Here is a 25,362-nt window from a genome sequence, read left to right on the forward strand (position 1 = left end):
AGTGGTAGTAGTTTGAAAACATAACTGGGGCACTGTCACGGGTGGCTGGTGGGTGACATCAGATCAGGAAGAGACAGACACTAGTATTGTGGGTTTATTTATTAAATAAAACTAAATAATTGAACAAACAAAACACCAACCAGCTGAACACAGTTTCCTTCATTTTTATTTTTTAATTCAGCAATTACAGTTGAAAAAAAAACCCAAAACATTTTTATCAATGTTGGACTGGGATAAACATTTTAAAAAACACACAGGGTGGTTATTCTGCGCTGACAGTGATAGAAAGCAGGACTTCTTATTTAAGAGGTAGCGCTGAAGAGCTAAATGTCTGATATGCATGCTTAGGCACTGGAATGAAAGATCACCTATAAATTTTTTTTTTTTTTTAAACTAGAAAACAAAATATTTAATTGACTTCAAAATTGCTCGGCATTTAAGGGCACGGCATCCTACTAAAACTCAACAAAACTAGTCCAGTTCCATCCACATGCAAAAAAATAAAAGCTTTGCTATAACTTCTGTTGAAGTGCCACATTTGTGAGCAGAATTTGAACTTTAATACAGGCAACCCTGTCATTTGGGTTTAAAACTGGGGGATAAGAGTGGAGAACCAGTGTTGCAGTTTGAACGCAGTAGTAGCTACAGCTAAAGGACAGGTCAATTTGGGTTTGTGTTGGCCTCTGCTGCTCTCTGTGCTAGCAGGCCGGCTTGACGCTTCCCGTAGCGGAGACCGAATGAGTTCCAGTTGTAGGAGGACATGTCCTTCTCCCGCTTCTCTGCTGGGGGGAGGGGCCTCACTGGAGTTGGGCGTTCTTTCAGGGGTTGCTCCGCCCTGAACAGCAGGCTGGCCAATGACATGGGAGCTTTCCCAGGGGACAGGGGAGTCCCCAAGGAAAACGGGATCTTTTTCTCGCTCAACATGTCCAGCATAAGGAGTTTTAGCAGCTCTCCTGGAAACAAGCAAAATGTATTTACTTTATATTATTATTATTATTATTATTATTATTATTATTATTATTATTATTATTATTGCTATTATTATTATTATTATTATTAATTGGGGTTATTACTCACTGAGGCTACAAGTCTCAATTACAGGGCAGATGACTGCAATCTAAAACAATAAGTACAGATATAGATTCAAGTACAATAATAAATCCCTCTTGCTTTGCTATTGTTAGTTTATTGCTGTATTTTCATTTGCCCCACAAAACCAGTGTGTAAAACTCAACCCTGTCTCGATACAATAACAAACTGAGGCTACTGCTAGTTCCATATGTCTCAATCTGCAACCGGACATTGCACAAATGCATCATTGTTTTGTGTGATTGCTATTTAATACAGCAACCTGTGCATTTTTTGCAGTTGGAGTTATAAAACCCTTGTGCCCAGTACAATGTAAGTGCAATAGGTGACCTTCACTCTCAGCTTGAGTTGGAGAGATTGAGTTCTACCACCGAGTTCGAACCGGGACTGAGGGAGTCCCAATTAAAATGGATCTGATCTCATCTGATGGAAAAATCTTAAATGGCTTTCGTCAGCCCTTGAGGAAGATGGAAACTTAGCATATGACTCTCAGGGTGACCATCTGGCTTTCCTTTCTCTATCTGTCTTGGTTTAACTAGTCGATCGCGGATATTCTGGGTTAAAAGTATCCACTATGGAAGGGGTACCTGTAGCAGAGGCATAGACCCATAGCTGCATTCTGGGTTTGAAAGGTTTGTGGACCTACCTGCAGGTTTGGGGTAGCTGATTGGTGGTCCATCTCCCAGGGGCTCTCCTTGCTGGGCTCTGACCAGCAACACCAACAATGGGAGCACCAGTAAACTCATAACGGAGCCTGGGACGGGCGTGGAGGTCAGCTGATCTGTCTGTCTATCTGTCGGTCAGCTGTTTGGATACTCTGGTGCAGTTTAGAGTTGTCCTGTCTTTTGCTCAGATCGTGTATTTCCCTGTAGACAAAATTCAGACACAAGCTAAACTTATAAGCACTTGTAATGTTTTGAATTTTCACAAAACAGAGATTTTTTTTTAGGTGGTCTTCCTGACATTAAATTGAAACTTCAAGTAAATGTTCCTGTACTAACCTTACATACCCAAACAACAGGGATACAGTCTTTATATATAACAGTTTAGCTTTTATCTTGAGAGCATGGTTAGAAGTAATATGCATTGGAAAACGTTTAAATATCCTAACAAGTTTTTCCATGCACCAGTACAATCTCATTGTTGAGCGTTTGTGGGTTTTGTTCAGAGCAATGACAGAATACAACCAGTTAGAGTTGATCCCTTGGTAAAGTTTAATGAGAGTACACCAGTCCGAGCAAGTCATTCATTTTACAGTGTGGAGCTAGATGCACACTGATGAAGAAAAAAGGGATCAAACATCACTTACTTCATCCAGTTTTGCATCACCCTATATAATTAACTTAGTTTGCTTCAGAAAGTCGAATGAAACCTGCTGAATAATGTTACATTAACATATGAACTGACACACCACTTTGTAGTTTTCCCTATACTTAACAAAACACTGACAAAAATTTAAAAATGTGACATTTTGAAATCCAACATGAAATACTGTACTGCTGTTATGGCTTCCGGTAGACTTTTGCGATATCATTTTGTAGTTTCTTTGATTACATGATGTTAAACAAAAGATTTAAATTATGTTCATATCATTTAATATCTCAATCCTAAAATTCTAGGTGATGCGAAACTTTTGGACATAGCTGTAGAGCCAGCATGCAAGTTAAAAATTCAGGTGTGATTCTAAGCACCATATGAAGAGTTTGAAGATGCCATGAGCATACAGAAAAGACGATAACACCGCTAATCTCCTATTATATTACAAACCAGGCATTCCCTACCTTTTAAAAGACCTTGAAGTGTTTCTAAGTAACCCTAACGTGTATGCGTTACAGACTGCAGTAAATCCCTTTGAGAATTGACCCACACTGGGCACACTGGGAAATTTCCCATATGAAGGCAGCACATCAAGCTGTGGCCAGCTGGCTGTGAAGATGAAAGAGACTATGGCCACGGCCACCCTGCTCACCTGGGAGCAGGGAGGCAGGGAGAGAAGGTCATATCAATTGAGAAGGGGAGAACAGCGTCGGTAGATGAAAGTAGTTCCCAGTGGGAGGGTAGGCACTCTTCCACCTCTAAAACGCACATCAAAAGGATTTGCGTCACTAGACTGGAGGTCGATTTTACACCCTCCATACTACAAATCCATTTGTCTAGCTATAAAAAAGTAGCCCTGCTCACTATTGGTGGCTTTTTGTTTTGGTAAAGTGATTATTTAATTAGCTGGCATAAATTAACACAGATGAGGTCTACCAAATCACAAAAACCATGTTTTTTTTTCTTAAACTTAAAAGTTTTCTATTATTGACAGTGGTCCCCATAACTCTATACTCAAATCTAGTGGCACCTGTTTTATAGAAACAAACGTTGCTGAACTTTTAAATCAGTTTAAATTATCAATAGGAAGAGCATAGTGAATATACTTGATCAGCACTGATACCCTTGAGAAAGTTTCACTCTACCTATGCAATACCTGCAAGTGATCATTGCACTGTACTGTTGCAATGGCTGTTGCTTTCACTGCACTTCATTATTTTCTATACAAATGCATTCACTCTTCTCCACTATACTTGCTTGCTTGCAGAACATACAAGAGAGTGAATGTGAAGACCATGCACTTTGCAGATACCTGGTAGAGATGAGTGCTTACCTTTGTCCTTGTCTGCTTGGAGTACGGGGGGAGCCTCGTTCTCTCTCTGCAGCTGAGTCAATCTTTAGATCTCACACAGGATTCAGAACTGGCGTTTGTCTCTGAAATGGGCTCCCTTTTTATATCTGCCCCAGCTTTGCGTCACTCCTGCTAGACCCTTCTTTGAATCGTCCACCGCTCTCATTTTTTTCCAGGGACTCATTTCGTTGCACTTGTTTTACAATTTGCTTGGCTTCTTTCTCCGAACAGGTTGAAACAGTGAATAGCGGATTGAAATAAACCTTTTTGTGTCTTCATAAAAAGCAAAAAGATAAAATACCATAAAGTGTTGTTTCATCTCCATTTCTTTTTATACAGAGTTACTTTTAGTTACTATTGGATTGCAGACTGCAGTTTCTTTTAGTTATTTACACAGTGAGTGAATCAGTATTAGCTGAAGTGGTATTCGAACCCAGGACCTGCTTACATCTGTGGGTTTGTGATGGCTCTGCCCATGGGTGTCATCCATGACAGTCCTGATGTGAGTTACGGTTCTGATACTAACTAATAAAACCGAGAGAAATGGAGTGCCTTCTCTTAGACTGAGCTCCCATTACTTCTGCCCCATTGGTTTCATACCTCCAGGGTTGCAGCTGGCTTGATGTTATACAGACGAGTGACATGGACGGAGATGGTGTTTCTCAGCCCATGAAACTGTTAGTTGCAATGCCATAAACCTTGTTGCTTTCTCTTTCATTCTGGAAGAATCATTTTCGACTATTTTTTTCTTTCTAATAATAACATAATAAAATGGAGGCCTGTCTTGCACTTTCGGTAGAACTGTCCAAAGGGAAAATAGAGGACTAGCCACAGTGACTCCTAACAGCTGTACCTTCAGTGACTCTTCAAAAGGAACAGATATGCATTTACTGCAAATGGGTCCATTTTAAGCCTTGTGGCGACGTGTATAAAAGACCAGAGTTCAGTCACAATTTCAAAAGAAACTATATTTGATTGACAGCGTCGAGCACCAGATCTCTGAGCTTATTAAGCCCCAAAAGCTTGTAGAGAGACATAGGGGAAAAGCAACATAAATGACTAGTGCATAAACAAATAATATGAGAGGGAAGCAGGGTCTTTACACTGTCACACTGCACAGTCGAAAGGATAGCTGTGTAAAGGGTAATGGAAGGTGGGAAAAGGCTATGTTAATACTATAGAAATAGTGAGATGTTTTCCATGGCATTTTACATCTCTCTCTCTGCTGTAGTATTTGTTCCCACTCCCGGAATGACAAATCAGAGAGGACACATTCAAAGTTTAATGACGCAGGTTAACACATTTGTGTATTAGAAATCACGTATAAGAAATCAGTTAAGGATTTGTCAACAATCCAGTTAATCTTGTGTTTAACCCTTTCATGCATGACAAAAACAGTTGGAAAAAAATAGTTTTGAACATAATAAATATATTTTTTTATTGTCATTTTTTTTCTATTTCTTTTGCTTTATATGGATATCCTCATATACAGCTCTGGCCAAAAGTTTTGCATCACCCTATAGAATTAACAATTATTATTTTGTTTCATAAAGTCCAATGAAACCTGATGAATAATGTTAACATACTGAATTATATATCACTTTGTAGTTTTCCCTATACAAAATACTGACAAATTAAAAAATGAGACATTTCAAAGTGTAACATGAAACACTGTACTGCTATAATGGCTTCCAGTAGACTTTTGCAAAATCATTAGATTATGTTAAATAAAAGATCTAAATTATGTTCATATGATTTTTTTTTTTTTTTAATTATGTTTCAATTTTTCTATTCTAGATGATGCAAAACTTTGGCCACAGCTGTGAGGCTATGCATTTGTGTCTTCCATATGTCCCCCAAGACTGGAAGAGGGTTATCTGTCCCCATATGAGGATAGATTTTTTATATGTGTTTAATGGTAGTTCTGGGTACAATCTCTGGTTTTGCGGTTTATAATAAGTATTCACTTGTTGATGCTTTAAAAATATAAATGAAGTGACGTGGTTACATTAGTCAGGCTTTAAAAATCATTTTGCGACCTGGTTCTTATTTTGCCCCTTTTGAAAATCATGCTGTGTGTGTAGGGTTTTTTGTTACAACAGAAATAACAGCACAGACTGGGCAGACTGCACCAGATGACACTAAGAGACACCCCGTACACAAGGCATTAAATAACAGCGGAGCACAGTGAACAGTGCCACAGGTCTCTGTCGCCCACGACTGCACCATCGCAGGACGCAACCTGACACTTGCTCGACTCTCTGCTCGAAAGAGTCATTGGTTTTGTCACTTTTATTGTTTTAGGTTTATTTCGGATTCTTTTACGGATTCATCTTCTTTTTTTGAAGGCTTGGAGAAGTGCAGCTCCATGTTTCATTCTTCAACTGTCAAATTAAATAAAGCCACCCCTTCAATTCCCCATTCGTTATGAAGAGAGTGTATCTCAGTTTGCCTATCCTTCCTCTAATAGTAACAGCACCAGTTCTTCTTTTACGATGATGCTCTTTTCTTTGGTACTGCACTAGGTTCTTGTGGTCCAGGTCACACCATGGAGCTGCTGTTCCCTGCTAGCTTGTTAAACAGCTGGAGAGAAACAGAGGAAAGCTGGCGCTAGCCTGGTGCATGGTACAGTAACTACTGCTACAGGTACCATTCAGAAATGATGAGGAAAGCAAGCTTAACATAGAGAATCCAGTATGCAAAGAGCGCACACCAGTGCCACCTAGTGGTTACTTAGCAGCTCCTTGAAAAATCTCCACTGTTATTTTTTAAACAGCCTGGGCAGAGGAGAAGATTGAAACTCATCAGAATAAAATTTAAAAATCTCTTACCAAGCTGAGGAATGGAATATTAACCAGCGAGCCAAGGAATCCAAATGCCACTGGGAAGAAGGTCCTTTGGGTTAAAACAAAGAGAAACTGAAAAGGGGAGATTCAGTCTTTTCAAATGTAACCCCTTAACTAAGTGTTTTAACAGTTACCACACTGCTGTGGTGCCCTTATCCTCAGCAGTTACAGCCCCACTCCATGAGACCAGGCTCATGTCAGCACTGTTTACCCACTCCGGGTCCTCCTCCCAGACCCTGAGTGAAACTGGAGACCCCTCTCACTCACTTGAAGAGCTGCACGAAGCCGTAGGTCTCTATCACCATACCGACAATGGGCCAGCGCAGCAGCACCAAGGCCACGCCCCCCAGGAAGAAGGCGGAGCCTCTCAGTTTGGAGCGCTGGAAGAAGAAGTTGAACATGCGCTGCAGTCCGATGATCACAGCAAGCCCCGCCAGGAAGAGGATCTGCAAAAGCAGGCAGGAATCCCGTCGTTCCTTACTCAGTTTATTTGAGTACTACTGCTACTCTATGTTTGTTAACAAGCTTAACTCAAAACACCCTCTGTTACAATGTTAATCGTTACAGGTGCCATTTTAAGAAGGGTTACCTACGTAAGTTCCAAGTATGTTCAACTACACAGTTTCTGAGGTGTACTGGCAGTTCAGTAGGATAAAACAAATGAGAACACTTACAGTAATGGTAATCCCAATAAAAATTATGAAATTGTGGGGCTGGCCGTACAAAGATCAGGCCCCAAGTATGGGGCTGGCAAAAAAAGCAGTGACTTACGTTTCCAAAAGCCAGCAGGACTGAGTCGAAGTACAGCAACACGCCAAACAGAAGGAAAAACACACCGAACCCCATGAACCCCACACCCACCTCTGAAAGACATGGGGAGGGACGAGGGATAAGACACAGAATAGAGGGGGGGTGCAAACAGACTGGCAAACTGCACCTTAACAACGCGCTCTGCCCACACCAGCCCTTAACCAACTCCTTAATAATGATCACTCCTCAGCTCTCCAACACATCACCTTAACAAGCATTCCACTGGATAAGGGCTAGGGGAAGTGTGTCATTTTTTAATGGTTCGACAAGAACAGTCTTGGATGTGAAGACCAGCAGTGAAGTAACAAAAACGACGAGTGAAACTAAAACAAAGATTAACAAGAAGCGAGGGGAGTACTTACTCTGAAATTCTGTTATTGAAATCATTCTGATTTCAGTTCCTCGGAGAGAGTAGTGCTGCGTCGACACCCACAAACCACAGCTCTCGCACTCTGACCCCCGGTGCTGTCATCAGCACACCTGGCCAATGATTAACCAGCACAGGGCAAGCCCTGATAGAGGGCTATGGGTGAAGAACCGGTGGAAGAGGCGAGGAACCATGGTTTGTTTCCAAGGCTATTTATTTTCACTTTGACTATGGGGAAGTTCATTTTTCTTGCCACAACACTATATATTCACTTCCTGTGCAGCAGGTAATATGACTTGTATCTGCTCACTGGCTTTATTGATTATAGCCTTTGCAATAAAATACATAAATCATTTGATAAATGCAAAAAATGATTGTTGTTCTTGGTGAAAAGCATTGTTTGTTTTTGTTAAACCAAAGCAGCATTTTAGTGATTTCACAATGCCCCCTTGTGCCCATTCTGTAAAGGGACGCTAACTAGTAAAACATATCTTTAAACGAGCAGAACTGGGACTGCATGCACAAACATACCCTGGTCTAAGGTGAAACAGCTTCCTTAGTAAACATGGCTGTCACTTGTAGGCAAAATCCCTTCTCAGACCCTTGTCCTTTTAGCTTTCCTTTCTTTTTGCAAGAAGACAGTTCAATCGATACTCTTCCAGACACACAGAACACATTAAAACAAAGAGAGACAAATTATTTTTTTCAACGCTTTTACCAAATCTGGTTCTGAGACCTACCCAAGAGTTATTATTTTTGTGCCACTGTCCTTTTAGCAGCTTTGATAAAGGAATACATTACAAAATTGCAATGCCAATGCTGCATACAATCACAATACACATATTTGCCTTCATCACAGTTGTGGTTTTTACTCTGCTAGGAGGATTGTGGCTTTAGAATTGAGAACTCATACCATTGAGTTGGGATTGATTTGTTTAAAATGTTCTGTTCCTTGATGAAGCAAGGAAATGCCACTCACTTGCACAGCTTTTTCAAAACTCACAATTCATGTTTGAAGCCGTTATTATCCACCTCCAAAACTAGAATTAGATGCCACAATATAATTTGCATACAACTTTGTGGAGAGCCTTTTTCTAAAGAGAAACATACAGTAGATTGATCATGTCAATGTCATGTACATGAAGGGGGTATTATATTTAGACACATCATAATGTATAAATATATGGAGATGTGCTGTCAACACTCTATATACACGGTGTGTATGCGTGAATGGAAGAATCTAGCCCCCCCCCCCGCCCCCCCCCCCCCCACCCCCCACCCCCCCCCTATATATATATATATATATATATATATATATATATATATATAGCACTTTATATATAGCTTTGGTCCTTTTTGCATTCTGAACCGATACTTTGTTATAGCTGTTTTTCATTTTTCATAAATACACTAATGAATGTATGTATGTGCAATGTTCAGCATATAGTATATTCAATACTAGTTGTACTGTTGTATTTATGATTTGTTATGCCAGGATCCTGGTTTAAAGCATTGAGAAGAACATATCCATGCTGAATGCTGTAGATTTAAATGAGATGTGTGCTTACCCATGATATGCATTTTAATTACAGCCTTGTAAGAATGGTGGATGCATATGGTTTATGATCTCATACATTATCTAGTAATGTAGATACAACACTGGGCACATGAGAGTGTTAAGGTTTACTGTTATGATTTATTAAAACTCCTTCAAAAATAAAAATAATAATAAGGAATTTGTTTTGCTTTTAAATACGTACATCTTCAGGTTAGCTATAAACAATGAATGCATTCACAGGAATTTAAAGACGACAGCTCTTTTCAATGTGACAGGTAGGCAAGTCAGCACACCGAAAGGGAAACAAAAACGGAGAATGCAGTTTAAACCCAACAGTTAAAACGCTGGACCTATGCCTGAGTTTTAGAATTGCTTTGCCTGGATTTCAAAGGAATGGTTTTGGATTTAGGATAGGCCAACAGCTTAATTGCAAAGGTCACAGATGTACTGTCCGCAACAGGCATGGGGCTACTGTTGCAATATCTCATTTTTAGAGATCGCCTTTTTGAAATAATTCACTTTGACACCAGAATGGTTTATTTCAGCACTAAATCAGTGACGTCAGCTGGTTTGCACCAATCAGAGTTTGTGAATCTTGAGTTGTTTCTTCCACTTACAATATTTCTAGTCAGGCTCTTTGCTGACAAGTTGACAGGACTGTAGAAGTTGAAAGAGTAGCGTCATGGAAATGCTTCTGCCAGGGTTAAGTGGCGGTTTCTCCTTTTGTCCTTCCTTATACACTGACGATAGGTCTTTGAATGTAAGGATAAGGCAGATGAAGCCCAAGACAGCAGCCAAAAGCATTGACAAGCTTGTCGCTATCAATTCAGTCACTTGGAATGTAAGCTGGTGACCCATCTCGGAGTTAACATAAAACTAACGACATCACAAGAGATCATTAATGATCAACATAAAACAATGCACCTTTATAGAGCAGGCGTTGGTATAATTATATCATTGAACTAGCAAGCTTAATATTCTAAGGTCACTTCTTTTTCACACCTTTTCTTTTATAGCAATTAGCAATAACATCATGTTTGTAGCTTATTATTATTAGTTACTAGTTACTATAATGCAAAGGATATGTATATAATTACATTCTATTATAGCTCTATATGTTTTATCATTATAGACGTATGAAAGAAAGTGCTGGGAGGTACTGCATGGACATCAACAAACATTCACAGTTGGCAACAAGCCCTATTTAACGTGAAAGCCTTAGACTTGAGAGATCTAGATGTGTATAAAAGAGCACTGAGCAAATCACCTCCCGCACACACACACACAGGCAGACGCAGACACACACACACAACTGAAGCTGGAATGGACAGGTTCAGTCTGTGCTTATGCAGTTGCTACAGTCTGCATTTTGCATTATGTTCCACTCAACGAGACTGAATCCATGGCTGCTGGTGCACTGGTACCAGTAGAAAAAGGACTGGGGGGCAGTTTGCACACTGGTTCAGTTTCGATCCTGTTTGTAAAGCTTATTTACCAAGAAAGCACAGCCAAAGCATGAGTTTCCTTCTGGTCTAGAGTACATGAAGGACTGGGATGCATATTGTGCAGTCAGAGGTCCACAGAGATGCTGGGTGCGTTTAGTTGACCCCAAAGTTTTTCATCCCAGTATGAGACAGACTGTACTGCACCTTTCACAGGGAGCCCCACTAACCCTCACTAGATATTCAGCTTCGAAGTCGATGATGCTAAGACTGCAATGTGCGATTCCAGACTTTAAGGACAGGGTCTGCATGAAATATTTTCCCGCTACTTCAAAAGTCTTGGACAACAAATTGCACATTCAAATCTCTCCACAGAAAAACAGGGGGAACGTGTAGTTCTCAAACCAAATATCTTACTCCCAACTGCAAACCATTTCTAAAGCAGATGTAGATCCCTCCAGTCTGGCTGGTTTCTTGTATGGTAAGAGACCAAAGAGAAGGCAGGATAGCTGTACCAGACGATTCTGGTGCCCCCTTGTGGTGGGAGGGACAGCATGACAAGCAGTGCCTCCTGCTTCCTAGTTTATAGGGTTCGAAGTCTCCTGGGCTTCCAGGTGTTGAGATTGTTTTTAAAATTCTCGTACAGCTGTAAAATAAATGAATGAAAAAATATACTCTCTCTGGAAAAAAGGGTTTGTTCTTTTCACTTTGCTGCTTTTTTTTTTTTTTTGGCGATCTTTAAGCGCTCAGAACGTTGATCCGTGGAACTTCACAGCAGACAGGGCCTGAGCTGAAAAGAGAGAAGGCGTGTTACAGATTTCCCAGTGAGTTCCAGTGGAATACTGCTGGCAAGGCTGCTTACTAAAGCTTTATAGTTTTTTGCTTTCTAGACTGGAGAAGGTGATCACTCAAATTCAAACTGACAGATCTGTGAGGTGCTCCTGAGTGCTGCGAACCACACTATGACATTTCAAAATATGCATACGTTTTGTTTTACAACCAAAACTTTGGCCACTTCAATAAAAAGATCACCATCGTCCTGATTCTCTCTTATTGATAGCAATATAAAGCTACCTTTTGATATTATTGCCACTCTTCTATTCACTATTAAGACCACCATCTGCAGTCTCAAACATATCAAAACAGTATTAAATCGCCTCTCTAATAAGACCAACATGCTGTAACCTATCAAACCCTCTGCAAACTTGGATACAACTCATTTGCACTTTTGGTTCAGATTAAAAATAAATAACTATAAGAAATCAAGACAGTAAATTGGATTGGTATGCATGGAAGAAAACTACAAGAAGTAACATTGCAATGACTTGACAAATGCTATGATTATGTATCTTCAATATTAAGGCCACCACCCAATTAAGACACATGTTGTTGGTTCTTTGATTGACCTTTATAGTGAGGACAAAGGTCAAGGAAGGGTCCATACGACCCTCTGGTATGGTTTTCTAATAACAGTATAATGAGATTGATTCATTTTTCTGTTGTGTTTTGGTGGTTTGGGTTAGTCAGTGCTAGTCAATGCACACACAAAGCAGTAGACAATGCTTTGTGTAAGTGTTGTGTTGTGTCTAGAATCGTTTGAACTGTGATATGCTTTTCCCATGGTGTACTGCAGTATACTTTCAAAAGGGGTGCTTTGACTTTATCTGATATTAACAGCTGTCAGTTACTGATTGACGTACAGGGACTTGGAGTTCACAAACATGAAAAATGTGAGCGGAGAATCAGTAATTTAATATATGTGTTATTTAAAGGAAGGCGAAGATTTGTGGTCCAAAATAAACAGTTCCCCAGGCAGTGATTTCCAAAGTATTTGGCTAATGAAAACTGGCAGTCTTCAACTAGAAACATCCTGTGGATTATGTTTATAGCTCTGGAAACGAGAATTAATTCTTCATTTCTAGCAGTCTATGGTAAAAACAGTTCACTGGGTGGGGCAGTGTCTGGTGAGTGAGGGAGAGGTTTAGAGAGATGATTCAGCCAATAATAATAATAATAACAAAAACAACAACAACAACAATAATAATAATAATAATAATAATAATAATAATAATAATAATAATAATAATAATCCTTTTAGTGTAGTTATACATGTAATGGCCTTCGTTCAGTCGTGGAAACCAATGACATTTTTTAGGCATGCTCTTTAAATCCAGGATGAATGGGATGACCCAATCAGTGAGTTTGCTATCCACTACTATGTCCTGCCTCAGTGTGGTGGGCGGGACTCACCTGTGCAGACTTAGACCTTCATGAAGTGGGAGGAGTCAGTGAGGTCAGCGATGGGGGGAGGGGCTGGGTCGGTCGGGGAGGTTGGAGGGCTGGGGGTAACGCATTGAGCTGGAATGGAATGGTATGGAATCAAACCCAACAAAATATAAAATAAAAAATAAACATGTCATGTGTGAGCACCACCGCTACCCAAACAGAGCTGCAGCACCAGTAAACACCAGGCGAGGGTGCTATTCAGACAGTATCACACTTTGTTCTGCATTTTACAAGGTAGAGTACAGTCAACACACTGTCAGAACAATCAGAAAGGATGACAAATTTAAGTTTTAAAAAGGTCTCCTAGCAACTGAAGAAAGGCACCGTTGTGTATGTGGTTTCTTTTGGTTGCAAATATTTGTACAAATCATGAGATGAAGGAAATGGATTGCATGGATATATAACTGAATTCAGTCTCTCTTTTTGTTTTTCTGTCTAGACTGCAATCAGAAGATATAAAGGGTGAACGGCTGCCATTATAGTACAGTGGAGTACACAAAACAAAATCACGTCTCAAAAGAGCAAAGAGTACACAATGTGTGAACTGGGTTATTCTGCTGTAACGTTTTCACATTCCCACACCTGTTACCAGCAGTGCACACCAATTTAAATACATTTTAAAAGGCATAATGCATGTTTTTTACGGCCGACTTGAAAAAATACTGCAGAATTACTCAATTGTTCGACTGCACTCTCTCAGCTCTGCTTTGATTCAGTCCGCTCTGCTATGGGGCCCGTGTCATGGTTTTGTCTGGAAGTGCCCTGAATTTAGACTCAAAAATGAACTCCTGCTTTGCGAGCCAGATTGGGTCTGAACCACAGAAGGGAATCCTAAGTGGAGAGGCTCTCCGGATAGAGGCCAGTCTGTTTAAAGCTGACTCGTCTCCTCACCAGAGAGCAGGCGACTGCGTCGGGACGCCTCAGTAGCAAGAGCACACGAGATCTCGATCCGCTTCTCCTGCTCCTGCCGCTGCTGCTCTGTGTCGGCTTGCCCATCCGCTGGGCCGTCCAGCAGAGGCACGATGTTCTGTAAACTGATGACAGGAGGGAGGGGGGCGGAATGGGGTGAGAACAGGAGGGAGGGGAGCGGAATGGAGAGATCATAGGAGAGAGGGGAGCGGAATAGGGTGATCATAGGAGAAAGGGGAGCGGAATGGGGTGAGAACAGGAGGGAGGGGAGCGGAATAGGGTGATCACAGGAGAGAGGGGAGCGGAATGGGGTGAGAACAGGAGGGAGGGGGGCGGAATGGGGTGATCACAGGAGGGAGGGGAGCGGAATAGGGTGATCATAGGAGAGAGGGGAGCGGAATGGGATGAGAACAGGAGGGAGGGAAGCGGAATGGGGTGATCACAGGAGGGAGGGGAGCGGAATGGAGAGATCACAGGAGGGAGGGGAGAGGAATGGAGAGATCACAGGAGGGAGGGGAGAGGAATGGGGTGAGAACAGGAGGGAGGGGAGCGGAATGGGGTGATCACAGGAGGGAGGGGAGCGGAATGGAGAGGTCACAGGAGGGAGGGGAGCGGAATGGGGTGATCACAGGAAGGAGGGGCGCGGAATGGGGTGAGAACAGGAGGGAGGGGAGCGGAATGGGGTGATCACAGGAGGGAGGGGAGCGGAATGGGGTAAGAACAGGAGGGAGGGGAGCGGAATGGGGTGAGAACAGGAGGGAGGGGAGAGGAATGGGGTTATACATCTACAACTTCAATCCTCTAATCCTAATATTGGATGAAACTGAAGATAAAAAATTCAAGTCATGTATAACAAACTTAAGCGAATTTGTCAAAGAATATAAATTTAATATAGTATGGCTATGGCCATTTTGCAATCACCTAGACTTTTAGGATTGAGACATAATAAAAAAAAAATCATAATTATCAACACAATTTAGATGTTTTATTTAACATCAAAGAAAATACAAAATGATATTGCAAAAATCTACCAGAAGCCATAATAGTAGTACAGTATTTCATGTTAAATTTTGAAATGTCATATTTTTCAATTTATGTCAGTTTTTCGTAAATGGAAAAATACAAAGCAGTATGTAATTTAATATGTTAACGTAACATTATTCAGCAGCTTTCATCGACTTTATGAAGCAAAATTCTACAAGGTGATGCAAAACCTTTGGCCCTAGCTGTACAGAGTAAACTGCAGAGTAAATGGTAGCACAGTGATGCCGTTTGTGTTAAAAGGGCAGCATACTTGGACTTGGCGATGAGGGTCTTGATGCGCTGCACCTTCTTCTTCTTCTCGCGGATTTCATCTGGACTGAGGGGTAGGTCAGGGTCACTATCCAGGTATCGCTCTGGAATGGGGACTTTGTCTGGCGTCGATAGCTGGGGAGAGAGGGGTCTGTCAGTGCTACACATCATCTAAATGCAGTCAGTCGTCAAGGTCAGTCAGATCCATGAGTACCCCCGACACTAACCTCTCTGCTGATGTCCACGTTGTAGTGCTCGGGTTCGATCTCCACCCGGCGCAGTCGAGCGATCTCCTCCCGCGGAGACTCCATCCCCTGCCCTCGCACCGCCACCTCCAGGTCCTTGATGTCCACCTCGTGAGAGGTCAGCCGTCGCCGCACCTGCGCCAGAGCAAGCCAGTCAGATAGGGGCAAGGAACCACAGGCACCAATGACAACGCGGCAGGGAACTTCACCTACCAATCATTTCTGGCCAATAGAGGACCCCCCACAAAACAGGGAGGACAGGCACAAGTAAGAAGCAGACAGAGAACATCTACCAACCAGAGCAAGAAAGAAAGCAAAGAAAGGTATTTTTTGTGGGGCAGAAAGAGAGCTTGGGTGTCTACTGTGCAGTTTAATGCTAAGAGAAGGAGGAGAGGTAACCAGCCTGCTGGTGCATTGTGCAAGATGAAGGAGGGATCTCGACTCGTACCACTCTGTAGTTGACGGCAGGCTTGATCCCATCAATCTGCTGGTTATTAGAAAGCTGCAGGCTGTTTCTCTTCTCACGCATTGAGCTGCTCTGGTGTCGCTTGATCCTCTCATTCTGCTCCTTCACGCTCATCTTCATCTTCACCTCGGCAGGGAACACGGCACTCTTCGGGCGCTCCTGTAGGGTAAATAAATAAACCATTGCAGGGTACATATTTCAAACTGGACCATGGGATTGCTCTGTGGGTTCTGATACCACCCTCTAGTGTTAGATGGTAGTATTGCACTGTGGGTCAGCATGTCTTACCTGAGAGATGTGTCCATTGGGCAGTTTGATGTTGTCGCGTCTGCGGTTGGTGAGAGACGGAGAGCTTGTCTCCTCTTTGAAAGGAGACTTGGTCCTGGGAGGAATAACGCCCACTGCAGACAGCATGGAGATAAGCAGTTGTTGTTACTGTGCAACAACTATACACACACGTAGTTCTAATGTAAAAGTAAGGCCTGTAAGTTGTGTAACAAAGTGCAGGTAAAAGTATAGGATGGAGTATATATTCCACCGCGGACTGTACACAATAGCTGTGTGTTGTAAAGGAAAGTGTAGTTCACTTGTCATAGAACCCTGAACTACATTTCCCAGGATACCATACATGTCCAAACAGGTACTTACCTGGTGTTAATTAAAAACAGTTAAGGTAGGTACTTAAGCAGGGTTGAAGCAACAGCGCTGGGTCTTTGACAAGGCTCAGTCCTTCCCACAGACCCAGTGTGCTGCAGCAAACTCCAAGGTATCGTTTCTACCCTTTATTAAAGAGAGACAGAAAGTGTATTTGGCTCCTGCTGTTGCGAGTCTCCTTTGTTTACACTAGAAGACCGTGGTAAAGAACCGACAACTGAGACTAAAAGCGCCCCACTTTGTCTCAGTTGGTATAGGTTGGCATAATAGTTAAGGCAGAAATGCAGACAATACGAATATCAGCATTTAAAATACTGTTATTATTTTGCAATAGCGCAATTGTTCTTTAAGAAAATTCCCAATGGGAAAATGCCATTTTTTTTTTGCCCGCTCCTACCTTTGTTCTGATTGTTCAGCTCTGACTCTCCAGGGCTGGGTTTCTCTGCTGGCGGAGTATCTGATCGGAAACTGAACTTCGACTGCAAACAAAAAAGAAAGAAGCACTAAAGGCTCAGTGTGTGGACAGCTAGGGAGTGCTGGTGTGAGCGCAGTTCACAGGGTAGTGTATAGTAGTCTTTTTGGTGGAATTGAATCTGGCTGCATGGCCCCGGTGCAGGGGGACTAGGATTCCTGAAATGTGCAAAGCTCTGCTCTGTACCGAGTGTTCCACTCCCATACCAGGTGTGGCGAACAAGATCATCAGGCTTTTCTGAACGAGAAGCATTCAGTTATTTCTATCAGTCAAACAGGAAAGAAAACAACGAGTGGAGCGCTGGGTCCCACATGCAGTCATAGGAAGTCTTTAAATCAGAGAGGGAAGTTTTCAGTTATATAATTTTATCATTAAAATGTTCTTCTGGTTATTTTAGGTCTGTATGCAACATATGCATTCTGGACTGTTATTGATAATATTCTGTATTATTATATTATGTGTAAGGATTCAGTAACAGGCAGCCAAATTCAACCCAGAGCTGTTTCTAAACACAAAAACACACACACACACACACACACATTAGACAGATCACCACAAGGACACAAAAAAATAAATTTAAAAAATGAGTATGGAGCGAGGGGGTTGGACAGCACCTCCTACCAACCCACAGCCCTTTCCGTAAACTATCAAGTGCTGTGTACAATGACAACAACGCTGCAGTGTACAATGACAACGCTGCAGTGAACAATGACAAAGCTTGCTGCATCTGCCAATATGTTTTACTCTGACGCGCTTTATTATACCAGTTTGAAGGGACCAGCGTAGTAAAGCTTGTTTCTTGAACAACCTTATATTGGTCTCATTCCATTTACTCTTCCAGGACCCATGGATTTAAAAGGTGGTCAATTAAATAAGGAGGCGGGGTGGTGGTGAACGAATGAGCATAAAGAATCTGGTACAGAAATGAAGTGGTGAGTTGGGGGATGAGCGGGAGGTAGCGGGGTTGTGGTGGGAGTCGAGGCTCGACTGGTGTTAGTGTGTCCGGTCCGGGTCGGTACCTCTCCCAGTCTGCGCTCATCCTCATCCTCACTGTCAGGCCGCAGTCTGGCTCTGCTGCTGAGCCACAGGGTGTTTTCGAGGGGCAGGGGTGGGACAGAGGGGGGGGTGGTAAGGAGGGACTCCAGGGGGAGGTAAGATTTGGGGAGCGGGGGTCGAGGAGGGCCCATGTCCTAAAGCAGAGAAAGAAGGTGACAGAGACAGATAGAGATAAAGCAGAGAGCGTTAAGTAGCCAAGCCAAGCTGGACACAAAGCAGAGACACTGAGGAGGTAGGCTTTTGGGTAGGTGGGGGTTAGATATGGTAGGGTCCTTCCGTTGCTTGACTGTGCAACCCCAAACCCACACTTTTCTGTATTTCAACAAGAGGGACTGTTTCAGGATTTCTGTGATTTTCCAACAGTGCAAAATGTCTAATAAGTTTTCATGTTTTGATAGAATGTAGTGCCAACCCTATGAACAAACCTCTAAAATAAGTCAAGAGTTTGCATTTGACATAGCTGAGCTCCTGTGACCCTGGAAGTAAAAGAAAACATCATAATATAATTGGACGGACATCGATTTATTCATTTTTTTTCCCTGTAATGATCTAGTAACATCGGGGATGGTAGATATTTTTATAACTGAAATGTCTGGAAAGTAAGCAGCAAGCAAGCAAGAAAGCAAGCAAGCACATGTGAAACATGAAAAACAAAGAACAAGAAAAAAACAACATAAACAGAAGATTTTCTGCAGGACCTTGAGCCTACAAGAACCAAACTAAAAGGTATCCTTGTCTTGAGGGGTTAAAATGCTCACATGTGATCCCAGGAGAGCCGAGTGAAGGCAGTATCAGAAAGTTGTGAGAGTGTGAATCTAAGCAGGCGCTACTCACCTCAATGACGACCTGCTTGATGGGGGAGCCCTGAGACCCCGAGACTGGAGAGAAGGGACTCAACGGGCTGGTCAGGCTGACGGAGCTGAGGGGGCTGGCTGGGCTGTTAGTGCTGAAGGACCCAGATGCCCTGCTGGTCGCTGAGAGACAAAAACAGAGAGGATGTACTACCCAAATGGTTTATCATGAGTACCCCATTCTGCCTCATTAAACTAATCAATCTGAGACCTTGTTCTCCTTAAATGCCACTATTGTGAAACCTTTCACCCCCTTTAGGGTAGACCTGGTATACTGTGCATTGTAGATGCAGTGTTTGGGTGGATACGGTCTCTGGTTGGCAACAGAATAAAGGATCTTTACAAAGTGCCAGGAAATGGAGATAAGAAAGGTGTTGCTTGCATATTTCTTCACAAAAACAAAGAAAACAATACGTCATTCTTTAACTGCTGCAGCACTCTGTCACAAGAATCAGTGAGGCTTGAACTAAGCCAACTAGGATTGATATTGCACCAAATATATCTTAACTTAAACCAACCTTCTCCAATGCAATGTGTCCTCTCAACTTCCAGGTCCCCGGTCCCTTCACGACTGGCCCCAATACCTCCCGATTTATCACTATCAGTTAGTTATGGCCCTGGTGCCCAGTTTGTCCCTGTCTGTCCTCAAGTCCCGTTACCTCTGTACTTGGCGGTGTCAGTCCCCCAGGAGGGGTTGTTCTTGTGTAGACCCTCTAGCACATCCTGGATCCTCCAGAACTCCTTCTGTGTGTGTCTGTGAAGAAGCTCGTTCTGAAACGAGGAGCAGTCTGTTAGGTTGAACACTGAACACAAAAGAAAAAGCCCAGGAACCACCATCCTCGACCGGTCATATAAAACAAGCGATGGAGAAAGGGTATTGGGACACTAGGGTCACAGAGATATGTAGGACAGGCATCTCACCAATATGATGGAACACAGTGCCAGCCAGTGCAATAAACTGCATTAGGTTATCTTAAGACTAGATTATTTATATAAAAAAATGCATCCAGACAAACACAGACATAACCTTTTGCACCTAAACAAAGCAAAAGCTTACTGCCCATTATCAACCCTGTGACAGCGCAATCTGAAATCCAGAAACAAGCTTGAATGACTTGCTATCATCCCAATCACAGTGAGACCTCGGCAGACGTGGTAATCAAACCCACACAATGATCCTGGAACATACACACGCACTGCCTCAGTCTCTTCTAAACGACACAATCGCACTGTCCATTGTTAATCCATGTCAGTATTACACTGCTGTTCCACTGCTATTTTCATTCACAAGACCTCCCACAGTCAATATTAAAAAAAAACTATAATTAACCACATAGAAAATACACATACTGGATTAATGCATTAGTGATGAGCACTTTAAATAATTCAGGCACAGTTGGTGAATAATTGATTTGGAAAGCCTGTTGTAAAGAGTTATGACCTCAGGTAATTATTAAAGCAATGAGAAACATCCTGCCTCTGCCTTAACACAACATCAAAGCAGCCAAAACAGGGAGCTGCATTTCATATCCAGGTTAACAGTTAGTGTTTCTATATTATTGTGCACGAAGGTGGACAAAGAGAAAAGAGGGGTATGCTCTGAAGTCTTTGTGAAGCCCTGTAAGGCAGGTTAGCTGTCAGTTTACCTGCCCTCCTGCATGAAGCTGCTCCCAGAGATCGCTGTGCACGGCCCCCACCTCGTCCTCCAGAACCTCAAACTCCATCTGCGCCGTCGCCAGTACCTGTGGGTGTGGCATTGAGCACAGTGAGCACTGCACTACACAAATGCCATTCACACCCACTTACAACATCGTCCGCTACCCCCATCTGTCAGTACAAGCCAATCTCTTCCATTGCTGGCAACTACCTAGCTGGACTCTTTCACCAAAGAAGACCTGACCCCAGTACAGATCCCCCACTATTCCCCATCAATACAGTCCGATCACAGCTACCCTGGGATCTTAAGCGCCAGGTATTTCAGGGATTCTTTGACTAGTACAGATCCCCAAATTCTAGGCTCTGGTACAGTAAAGTTCAGCAATTCAGGGACTCTTTCATCAAAGGAGGGCTGGCTACAGTACATAACCCCGAAGCCTAGTCTCTTCAATCACACCCTAACCCTTGGCTCCAAGTCTCCCTGCCTCTTCTTACACTGGAGGCCTGTGACAGCTCCCCACGGATGTTGATCAGCTGGTTCTGTAGAGCCTCTTTCTTGAGCTGCAGCTTGTCTACGATGCTTGGCTGATTCCGGTACAGGTCCAGCTCTTGGTGAGTGGCAATCAGCGCTCCTTCCAGACCGTCCTAAGGAAGAACAAACAAACCCAATATTCACCATTCTGGGACCGTCTGTTCCTTACCTCTGCAGTTGTTCCCTCTACAGTCACCTGCTTGCACTGCTGTACACCGGTCCATTTATCTGTGGGTATTCATCTTATGCAAGTAGATTTGCTTACTGATGACGTTTTATCATAAAGGAAGGCTGAAAAGACTATCCAATAGAATTGGTCCACTGGGCGCTATGTTGTTGGTTCAAAGGGGTGGTGGTTAGAGTTCTCTGAGTCTGGTTACCTTGTCTACTCGCAGGCTCTGCACGGTCGCCTCCTTGTCTTTTAGGATCCGGTTCTGTTCACACAGCTGGCCCAGGAGTTTCTGAAGGAGAGACAGAGTGTGAGAGAGAGAGAGAGAGAGAGAGAGAGAGAGAGAGAGAGAGAGAGAGAGAGAGAGAGAGAGAGAGAGAGAGAGAATCAGAAACAAGGGCAGTGGGAATCCACACACTTATGTGAAATTCTTCTGCAGTTTCATCATACAAGACGGACAGAGACGGATGGACGAAGGTTCTTACATCAATATCAATTTCGTTGGTCTTGTAGGCTGGCAGCATGTCCCTGTAGACTTCGTGATATGGAGAAACCTACATGAATACAGAGAATGCAATCATTAAAAATCCCTCCTAAACCACACTGTTTCATAGGGAACCCTAACCTCACACTCTCTGTTCTATGTCCCCTTTCTTTCTATGAGTCTGCAGCTCTCTATCACTGTTCTCCATCTCTATCCATTATTATCTCAATCCACCCATTAAGGGAGCGCGCTTGTCCTTGGTGAGAATGATGACTGCCAGCATCTTACAATGCTGACCAGATGGTTGTGCCCCAACGTCCTTTTGTATCCCGCAGATTTGTACATCAATATGAACAATTCTTTTGGTGGTATAACATGCTAAAGTGGCATACTTATTGTATTATTCACACCACAGGTGCAGGTATTGTGCATGTTTATTAAATGAGAAAGAGACTCTTGCACTTAATACTGATCAGCGGCTGACTTCTTATCCATCATGTCGGTATGTTGAGTACCTGAGAGTCACTTGTTAGCTACAGTAGCACAGGATACACAAAAGGTACAGTATTGATGTGTTTCATGTGAGCTGTCCACAGTGATCCATCACAGTGATTTATGCAGTACGAAACAGGCTATATGTTATAATACCTCACTGCTGTGGATCCACTGTTAGTGATCTAATAAGATCCATCTTATTAGTGATATGGAAAGATGACACACAGAGAAAAGGCATGATAGGAATGAGTTAATTCTACACCACAGTGTCAGTCATGGCTGACTGACCACGCCCCTCCCCCGAATTCTGCACCAGACTGTCCGTGTCTCACCAGGGGTCAGGGTGCTAACACTTCACATATATAACGAGAGATTCGGGGAACAGAAAGAGACAGGCAGGCTTTTAGGATACTCAATAGTCCAGATGAAGAGCTTCAGTCACAGCATTATATGTTCATGACATGACACTGCCCATGTGAGGAGCTTTAGCGTCTTCCAAGCAGATAGGAGTACATGGACAGACTTCTCACAGTATCTCCACACACCATGAGTGTGTGGAGATGGGAACAATGTCCAGGGGGGTGAGGGTTTGAGCAAGCTTGCCACCCTGGTGAAGAACCTTTCTTGGGCCACTGGGTACATATACAGTGTGAGATATTTTATATATTATATATACACACACACACACACACACACACACACACACGGTATATATAGTGTACACCTTATATACTATGCAACAAGTATATATATACTACCGTTGTTTGCATATATAGAGTATATATGTTTGCTTTTACTGCAGTATATAAGTTTAAATGTACAGTTAGCCCTGTCTATTGTTAGCACTTAGGAACGCAACAGGAGCACGAAGCACAGGCTCATCTGTACATATTAACATTTTCTTATTCACCTTTAATTACGGGAAGCGAGTGGGAGATGCATTGTTTATTTTTATTGTCTCTGCTGTTGGGGGAGGCCTACCTGCTGATCAAGGTATTCCAGATTTCTCTGCAACTGCAGGTCTAGGATATCCTCCTGAGCCCAGCAGCCACGAGAAACAGACACAAAGAAACAGTGAGGCGAAGGGAGCAATCTGAGTCGCAAGCGTTGAGCACTTTATAAAAGGCAGCAGTGAAATGAAAAGGTTACAACAAGAGAAACGCAGGAGTCCTCTGTGCATGATTGCCTCGTGTCCCGAATTGTGGGCTGAGACTAGACACCTACCATTTTGTCCTGAAAAGACGGGGAGGCAGGGTAGTTGTAGCGGTACATTTCCTGGGTTATTGACCTTCTGTCCCGGGGATACTCGTACTAGACAGAGAAAGACAAAAAGAGAATAAAACAGGGCAGTAACATGCCAACCAATAGGAGAAACATCACCAGTCTTCAAGTGAAGTGTGGTGATGGGCATATCATGGGCATATCGCTTGTAATCTGTGTGTAAATCATTAATAAAATAAGACAACTGAAACCACCAACCCATTTCCATGCACCCAAAACATGAATGTTCCACACTAAACACATATCAACTTGTCAAGCTGCTATCCATCTAATCTGAAGGTTATTATATATAAAATGTAACCACATTTTGCCACTTGCAATTACTATCCAATTCTGTAGTCGCTTAATAGTCTTAATGGTAAGATTGAGAGCCGCTGCTTCAAACACAGCATGTAATTACCTTTGGTGAGCTGATGGATCGCCTCATGGTGTGAGCAGCTGGGTCTGCGTATATGTGGCCGTCTCTGTGGTGGCCCCTCTCAAAGCGGGCGCTGGGGGAACGCACGGGGGAGAAGGCTCGGGAGCCAGGGGGGTAAGGACCCTGAGAGGAGGAGGGTGAGCGAGGCACAGAGCGTGAGCGAGGATGCAGGGAGAGGTGATGCAGGGAGCTCTGTGCAGACTGCAACTGAGCATAGTAGGCAGGGTGCTGGGCAGGAGACACAGCGGCCAGGTTGGGGGCTGTCCAGACGTATCCTCCCCTGACCCCCACCTCCCGTGTACGCTCCTGGGGGTACACGGCTCCATCCCGCAGAGATCGACGCCGATCCTCAATGGCCCAGTGGGGAGGGACCCCCTCGAAGCCAGACTCTGAGCAGATGCTGTCTGGGCGCACCCCTGGTGGGTACATCCCAAACTCATTCACAAACTGGGGGCCATACACCCCATAATACTCAGTTGGGGTACCAGGGCTCATAGAGTAGTAACGGGTTGGACTACAGGACAGAGGCAGAGAGAGAGAGAGAGAGAGAGAGAGAGAGAGAGAGAGAGAGAGAGAGAGAGAGAAAAATAGTTTAATTTCTCAAAAGACAGTAGCCTAAAGTTTGTGTTATTATAATTAATTCCCCTTAACTGGGGCCCTGGGAGAGGGGGGGGGGTGTGAAATATCAATGCATGTAAAAGACTCCTGGTTCACCCTCTTACCTACGCAGGTCCCCTGGAGGTGGAACAATCCTTCGCTGGTTCACCCACTGCTGCAGCTTAGTCATGGAGCTCTTCCTTTGTGCAAGCCTTTCTGGCTGTGTGCGAGGCACAAACCCTCTCCGCAGCACAGCAGCCTCGCGGGAGTCGCGAGGGTCCCGGGGTGCCTGAGGCCGGAAGGCTGAGGTATGTGGGACGTGTTCCCCCCAACCGTTGGGCTGGCGCTGCCTCCTTTCTCCCCTCTCCTTCCCTCTGCCATCAAGTTCAGCGGTCATGGGCGACCTGGGTGTCGGGGGTGTCATGGCCTCTGCAGGGATCGCCCCGTTGAGCTCTCGCTTGCTGGACTCTCGAATCTCCGCTCCCCGGCCATCACCCTCCCCTCGCTGCCGAGGCTCTGCCCCCTTTGCCACAATCACCATATTGTCAACCGCTGGGGGGATGTTCTCCGAGTCGTTGCTGAAGGAGGGAGAAGAAAACTAATTGTTACATTTCAACGCTCAGCTCTTCCCGTTTAAAGAGAAAGAAATAATTCAGCTTCCCGCAATCTGTTTCAGCTGATCTCGCAAGAGCCTGGTAGCTCAGATTGATGGCACCCG

At 43.4% G+C, this 25,362-nt stretch overlaps 3 protein-coding genes across 14 annotated transcripts in view; all 3 read right to left on the reverse strand.

Moving 5' to 3' along the window:
• Window positions 1–222: 222 nt before the first annotated feature.
• Window positions 223–4,087, reverse strand: LOC121304788 (metastasis-suppressor KiSS-1-like). The gene is made up of 3 exons (XM_041236180.1): window positions 3,740–4,087; window positions 1,736–1,955; window positions 223–953 (listed from the first exon to the last, which is right to left on the reverse strand). Exons 2-3 carry the CDS (start codon window positions 1,833–1,835, stop codon window positions 661–663), a joined length of 393 nt encoding a protein of 130 aa, XP_041092114.1. The 5' UTR covers window positions 1,836–1,955; window positions 3,740–4,087; the 3' UTR covers window positions 223–660.
• Window positions 4,088–5,543: 1,456 nt separating this feature from the next.
• LOC121304767 (vesicle transport protein GOT1A-like) lies at window positions 5,544–8,981 on the reverse strand. Its single transcript, XM_041236152.1, has 5 exons — window positions 7,776–8,981; window positions 7,375–7,466; window positions 6,871–7,049; window positions 6,589–6,652; window positions 5,544–6,340 (listed from the first exon to the last, which is right to left on the reverse strand). Exons 1-5 carry the CDS (start codon window positions 7,798–7,800, stop codon window positions 6,299–6,301), a joined length of 402 nt encoding a protein of 133 aa, XP_041092086.1. The 5' UTR covers window positions 7,801–8,981; the 3' UTR covers window positions 5,544–6,298.
• Window positions 8,982–9,456: 475 nt separating this feature from the next.
• Window positions 9,457–25,362, reverse strand: part of LOC121304642 (pleckstrin homology domain-containing family A member 6-like) — a 60,343-nt gene continuing 44,437 nt past the window's right edge. For 8 of the 12 annotated variants that reach the window (XM_041235890.1, XM_041235893.1, XM_041235899.1 and 5 more), the window contains 19 exons: window positions 24,770–25,222; window positions 24,030–24,561; window positions 23,573–23,659; window positions 23,330–23,383; window positions 21,855–21,923; window positions 21,581–21,661; window positions 21,164–21,313; window positions 20,659–20,754; window positions 19,672–19,783; window positions 18,996–19,135; window positions 18,125–18,295; window positions 17,031–17,112; window positions 16,268–16,380; window positions 15,962–16,138; window positions 15,496–15,648; window positions 15,270–15,403; window positions 13,958–14,100; window positions 13,031–13,138; window positions 9,457–11,570 (listed from right to left, as the gene is read on the reverse strand). In XM_041235890.1, coding sequence (XP_041091824.1) covers window positions 13,041–13,138; window positions 13,958–14,100; window positions 15,270–15,403; window positions 15,496–15,648; window positions 15,962–16,138; window positions 16,268–16,380; window positions 17,031–17,112; window positions 18,125–18,295; window positions 18,996–19,135; window positions 19,672–19,783; window positions 20,659–20,754; window positions 21,164–21,313; window positions 21,581–21,661; window positions 21,855–21,923; window positions 23,330–23,383; window positions 23,573–23,659; window positions 24,030–24,561; window positions 24,770–25,222 — 2,845 coding nt within the window. In that variant the 3' untranslated portion in view covers window positions 9,457–11,570; window positions 13,031–13,040. The remainder of the gene's footprint in view (window positions 11,571–13,030; window positions 13,139–13,957; window positions 14,101–15,269; window positions 15,404–15,495; window positions 15,649–15,961; window positions 16,139–16,267; window positions 16,381–17,030; window positions 17,113–18,124; window positions 18,296–18,995; window positions 19,136–19,671; window positions 19,784–20,658; window positions 20,755–21,163; window positions 21,314–21,580; window positions 21,662–21,854; window positions 21,924–23,329; window positions 23,384–23,572; window positions 23,660–24,029; window positions 24,562–24,769; window positions 25,223–25,362) is intronic. The other 4 variants (XM_041235892.1, XM_041235895.1, XM_041235891.1 and 1 more) reach the window with 4 other exon arrangements.

The sequence above is a fragment of the Polyodon spathula genome, chromosome 39 (assembly GCF_017654505.1).
Source record: "Polyodon spathula isolate WHYD16114869_AA chromosome 39, ASM1765450v1, whole genome shotgun sequence".
Taxonomy (NCBI): Eukaryota; Metazoa; Chordata; class Actinopteri; order Acipenseriformes; family Polyodontidae; genus Polyodon; species Polyodon spathula.